The sequence below is a fragment of the Otolemur garnettii genome, unplaced genomic scaffold, assembly GCF_000181295.1.
Source record: "Otolemur garnettii isolate 467f Iridium unplaced genomic scaffold, OtoGar3 scaffold00238, whole genome shotgun sequence".
NCBI classification, from domain to species: Eukaryota; Metazoa; Chordata; class Mammalia; order Primates; family Galagidae; genus Otolemur; species Otolemur garnettii.
In genome coordinates, this window is record NW_003852633.1 from 210,063 (window position 1) to 216,052 (window position 5,990).

General features: G+C 40.6%; 2 protein-coding genes across 2 annotated transcripts in view; both read right to left on the reverse strand.

The window, feature by feature from the left end:
• Nucleotides 1-5,990, reverse strand: part of SNRPN (small nuclear ribonucleoprotein polypeptide N) — a 26,116-nt gene that overhangs the window by 10,927 nt on the left and 9,199 nt on the right. The window contains exon 3 of the mRNA XM_003802217.3: nucleotides 1,417-1,567. The gene's annotated coding sequence lies outside the window, so the exon portion shown is untranslated. The remainder of the gene's footprint in view (nucleotides 1-1,416; nucleotides 1,568-5,990) is intronic.
• SNURF (SNRPN upstream reading frame) overlaps nucleotides 1-5,990 on the reverse strand; it is a 26,188-nt gene that overhangs the window by 10,917 nt on the left and 9,281 nt on the right. Inside the window, exon 3 of the mRNA XM_023508283.1 lies at nucleotides 1,417-1,567. Within this exon, the coding sequence (XP_023364051.1) occupies nucleotides 1,462-1,567 (106 nt within the window). The 3' untranslated portion in view covers nucleotides 1,417-1,461. The remainder of the gene's footprint in view (nucleotides 1-1,416; nucleotides 1,568-5,990) is intronic.

Genomic DNA, 5,990 nt, shown 5'->3' on the forward strand with positions numbered 1-5,990 from the left:
ATAATACTTTTTTTTTTTTTTTTTTTTGAGACGGAGCCTCAAGCTATCCCCCTGAGTAAAGTGCCATGGCATCACAGCTTACAGCAACCTCCAACTCCTGGGCTCAAGCGAGTCTCCTGCCTCAGCCTCCCAAGTAGCTGGGATTACAGGCACCCACCACAATGCCTGGCCATTTTTTGGTTGCAGCCATCATTGTTGTTTGGCGGGCCCGGGCTGGGGATTCGAACACGCCACCTTAGGTATATGTGGCTGGCGCCTTAGCCGCTTGAGCCACAGGCGCCGAGCCTCATTCACAATACTTTTTCCACTCTCATTTTCTGAAGGTTTATTATCATCTTAAAATAATGGAACAAAAGTATTAAATCAAAATCAACTCTGGAATGGCTTTTTCCTAGAAAACAAAAGCAATCAACATAAAAGACAACTAAATAAATCTGTACCACATTGAAAAATTATGGATAGTATCTTTATTATGTTGCACATTCAATTAAGAAATACTGATAAAACAGAAAGATGAAAAAAGACAAAATAATAGAAAGAAATTAGTAAATCACCATTGGAAATATTTAGATTCTTTAACATTCATTGCTAATGATATTCTAATTAAAATAATTAATCTTGATGAAAAGGTATTATAATTGACACTTTTTTTTTTTTTTAGAGGCAGAGTCTCACTTTATCACCCTTGGTAGAGTGCCATAGCATCACAGCTCACAGCAACCTCCAACTTCTGGGCTTACGCGATTCTTTTGCCTCAGCCTCCAGAATAGCTGGGACCACAGGCACCTGCCACAACACCTGGCTGTTTTGTTTTTGTTGTTGCAGTTTGGCTGGGGCTGGGTTTGAACCTGCCACCCTCGGTATATGGGGCCAGCACCCTCCTCACTGAACCAGAGTACTATAATTGACACATTTTTTGAAGGCAAGAAAACTAATACTTTGCGATTCAATTTAGAAAATGTACTTTGAATCCATTTTTTTTTACACATGCATATCTGAGAAAATAATTCTGCCTAATGTTTTATGAAAAGCTATTTGCTGAAGTCTTATTCAAACTACCAGCAGAAAAAAAAAATGAAGTATCTTGCAAAAGAGAATTATAAGACATTCACTAGGCTGGATATTCAACAGCCATTTATAATGCAGTATTTTATATATCATTCACAAGTGAAAATCCATAGAAAATAGGAATAAAACTTAAAACACATGAACTATAAAATGTGGATATAAAACAGAAAAATCACAAAATAGTCAGGACAGGAAAATTAAAGACCTGCTTTTACTTTTTTAATACTTTATGCAATGTGTGAACCTTTTTAAGGAAAAAGAACATAACAGGTCCCCAGTGATTAAACCCCAAACATCGTATTATTTAATGGTTTCTTTATTGTTGGTAATTACCGAATCAGTTCTAACCTGGTTTTTGTTTGTGATCAGCTTCTTCACTGTTCCAATACCGCTTTAACCACCTCTTGGTGTCTCAGCTAAGAATGCCTGTCTTAGTTCAGCCTGGAAATCCACCACAGGAGCTTGTAGCTGCTGAGAACGCCTCGGGTACAACTGACACCTAGGACAAGAAGCACAATATTTGTAAATGATAAACAGACATTTGTGTATATCTGTAGCCCCATTAGAAAAACAGAAGAGACCCTTACATTTTAAGAAGACCTTCCTTTAGGGTCAGAATATGTCATTACCTTATGAGGAAACAATAACAAAATAGGAGCCCCTGCACACAGATGTGCAAGGATCTGGATATTTCCAAGTAACTAAAAACCCAAGAGCTGGCAGTTCTATAGAAACATTATCAGTATCACATACACTCACATTTTCCAAACATCCTGTGTGAAATAATTTTTTCTCCCTTTGCTAAAGCAAATTTGCTAAAGCAATTTGCTAAAGCTTTTTCAATGAGATTTTAAGGTTATCATTCATACTAATCTCCTGAAAAGTCATGACATAAAACAAAGAACTTCCAGGGCCTATGCTGTCTAAGGACTCTGAAACTGTGTAATCCAACCATTTAGTAGTATGCAGGAAATTCTTGAGACAAGCCCTCAACATACAGCTATGAATTGGTTACCTAGATGCAAAATCTTATCATAAACGTAACAGGAAATTACAATTACTTTGAGGGGAGATATCATTAAGAATTCTGCCCTTTTCAATAAATAAGGACTTGGAAATAGGACTTTTTTCTGCAGCTATTCAAAAGTACTTTTACCATGCTTTTGTATAATAAAGAATTAAGCTAAGGCCAGTTGCAGAGGTTAATGTCTGTAATCCTAGCACTCTGGAAGGCTGACTTAGATGGATTGCCTGAGTTCAGAAGTTCGAGACCAACCTGAGAGCAAGATCCTGTCTCTAAAAAGAAAAATAGCCAGGCGTCATGGCAGGCACCTGTAGTCCCAGCTACTTGGGAGGCTGAGGCAGGAGGATCACTTGAGCCCAGGAGTTTGAGGATGCTTTGTGCTATGACACCACAGCACTCTACTGAGGGTGACAAAGTGAGACTCTGTCTCAAGAAAAAAAAAAAAAAGGCTTGGCACTAGTGGCTCAGCAGTTAGGGTGCTGTCCACATACTCCAAGGCATGTGGGTTGCAACCCAGCCTGGGCCTGCTAAACAACAACTACAATAAAAAAACAGCCAGGCGTTGTGGCGAGTATCTATAGTCCCAGCTGCTTTGGAGGCTGAGGCAAGAGAATTGCATAAGCCCAAGAGTTAGAGGTTGCTGTGAGCTGTGACACCAGAGCACTCTACCAAGGGTGACGTGACATAGTGAGACTCTATCTCAAAAAAAAAAAAAAAAAAGAATCTAACTGGCCTTTATCTCTGGTTCCTAGGATATTACTTCCAAGAACTGTGAATTTACCAAGTAATAGAGATATCTTTGTTATTCAAGATAGGTCCCTAGCATCACACCTAAATTTATGCTAATAAGAACCACAAAAGAAAATAAAGAAATTCCTGAGTAAAAGGACAGGGCTTAAAGCCAGACCTCCAGAGAAGGAATGGCAGAGAATGAATTCAATCACATTACCAATGACTGAATCCTATCTGCCTAGTGAAATACGAACAAAAATCTTGGACATTCAAAGCTATAGGGAGCTTGTTGGTTGGTGACAGCTACTGATGCTCAGGTAATGCATGAAGAGAACAGGAAAGCTTTGGGTTTGGAGCCTTCCCAGACCTTTCTCTATGATTCTGTTCATTTATATCCTTTATACATCTAATAAGTCTAAGAATTTCCTTGAGTTCTGTGAGTCGTTTTAACAAATTCTAAAACCTGGCTCGGCGCCTATAGCTCAACTGGCTAAGGCGCCAGCCACGTACACCTAAGGTGGCGGGTTCGAATCCCTGGCCCGGACCCGCCAAACAACAATGATGGCTGCAACCAAAAAATAGCCGGGCGTTGTGGCGGGCGCCTGTGGTCCCAGCTACTTGGGAGGCGGAGGCAGGAGACTCGCTTGAGCCCAGGAGTTGGAGGTTGCTGTGAGCTGTAATGCCACGGCACTCTGCCCAGGAGGACAGCTTGAGGCTCTGTCTCAAAAAAAAAAAAAAAAAAAAAAAAACAAATTCTAAAACCTGAGAGACTCACAAGAATACCAGAATCTGTAAGTGCCTGTCAGAACTGTGGGTGGCCTGGAAACTGTGGAGCTTACAGTTGGTGCCTGAACTGAAGAGAATCTCCTTGTGGAGATAACTACGCACTTAACCTGTTGGGTCTGCATTAACTCAAGGTAGTAAGCATCAGAGTTACATTACACATACCTTTAATCTCCAATTAATGAAAAATAAAATGGTAGTTCAGGCATTCTCCATTGCAACCTCTTTTGTTAGAAAATGTCAACTGTCTCTGATCAAATAAAAGTCCTAAAAAGTGTTTAAGTCAAAAAAAAAAAAATCTGCTGGGCAGTGCCCATAGCTCAGTGGGTAGGGCGCTGGCCACAGAAACCAAGGCTGGCAGGTTTGAACCTGGCCCAGGTCAGCTAAAACAACAATGACAACTGCAACAATAACAAACAAAGAAATAGCTGAGCATTGTAGTGGGTGCCTGGGGTCCCAGCTACTTGGAAGGCTGAGGCAAGAGAGTCACTTAAGCCCAAGAGGTTGACGTTGCTGTGAGCTGTGATGTGCTAACACTCTACTGAGGGTGACAGTGACTGTTTTACAAAAGGAGGGGCATGGGCAGTGCCTGTGGCTCAGTGGGGTGCTGGCCCCATATACCGAGGGTGGTGGGTTCAAACCTGGTCCCAGCCAAACTGCAACAAAAAAATAGCTGGGCATTGTGGAGGGCTCCTGTGGTCCCAGCTACTCAGGAAGCTGAGGCAAGAGAATTGCCTAAGCCTAGGAGCTGGAGGTTGCTGTGAGCTGTGATGCCACAACACTCCACCAAGGGGGATAAAGTGAGACTCTGTCTCTACAAAAAAAAGGGGGGGACCGTTATCTAGCCATCAGTTCCAGGAGTTAAAAAAATCAAATAAATAAATATACCAACAAACTTCTATTAATATTCATCATTGGTTTGCAGAGTATTCCGTTTATACCGTATGTTGAGTTTCATTCAACTTTCCTTGAATTTTCTGGAGAAGATACTAACAATAACCCAGTCCTTTCAGTTTGGAAGAAAGTAGGAAATGAATAAACATTAAAGTAACACTCATAACATAAAGAATAACAACTAAGTGTCCCTATGAGCACATGAATCGTGTGGCAGGGTCTATCAATCCTGCTTACCTGCTCCTATAATCCACTTTCTCAAAATGAAGAGGCACAAGTGGAGAAATTATACTATATCCCTAAGTCACCTCAGACTCTTCCCCAAATTCAAGATCTTGCTATTTATATACTCTATATAATGAGATAAGAATTTTTTTTTTTTTTAGAGAAAAAGTCTCACTTTATCACCCTCGGTAGAGTGCTGTGCAGTCACAACTCAGAGCAACCTCCAACTCCTAGGCTTAAGCGATTCTCTTGCCTCACCCTCCTGAGTAGCTGGGAGTGCAGGCGCCTGCCACAACCCCTGGCTATCTTTTTGTTGCAGTTTGGCTGGGGCTGGGTTCGGTATATGGGGCTGGTGCCCTACCCACTGAGCAACAGGCCCCTCCCTGAGGCCAGAAAAAATTAAAGTATTTATTCTTCAAAAGTATAAAACAATTTCCAAAGATATAGACAATTAAAGACACCAAAGAATGCTTACTTCATCCCAAAACAAGATGACAATGACGTCACCTGTTGTTTTAGTCCACAATGATGCTATTATATGGGATGAAAACTCTGAACAAAATATGACAAACATGATGGAAAATTCACCCCACTAACATGATTTTCCTCTGAGAGAACCAATGACAAACCTACCTCCACCAAAATCTCCAGATTATCTCTAGGAACTCTGGGAATAACAATGGTACTTTAAAAACCTTGGAGCTGGGTACAATGGCTCAAAAGATGCTGAAGTGGAAGGATTGCTTGAGCCCAGGATCTGGTAGTTACAGTGAGGTACTTACAGTATAGGGCACTCCAACCACTGCAAGAGAGCAAGACTTTTTCTCCAAAAATTAATTAATTAAAATCTTACAGTTACAAAAGACTTAAAGGAGAAAAAAGATATCACCACATCAAAGAAAATGCAAAGTCAAATAGCCTATTATATAAGGGGCAAATTATTACCCCAAAATGTTTATAAAGTATTAATAAAACAATAATAAAATGACATAAGAAATTTATAAAATTTTCTTCCAAAGCAATTCTGAAAATGTAATTAAATTATATACCAGGAATTTACAAATAAAACTAAACAGGGAAAAATCTTCATCCTTGCCAGTAATTTAAAACATACAAATAGGCTCGGTGCCTGTGGCTCAATTGGCTAAGGTGGCAGGTTCGAATCCCCAGCCAAACAACAATGATGGCTGCAGCCAAAAAGTGGCCGGGTGTTGTGGCGGGCGCCTGTAGTCCCAGCTACTTGGGAGGCTGAGGCAGGAGACTC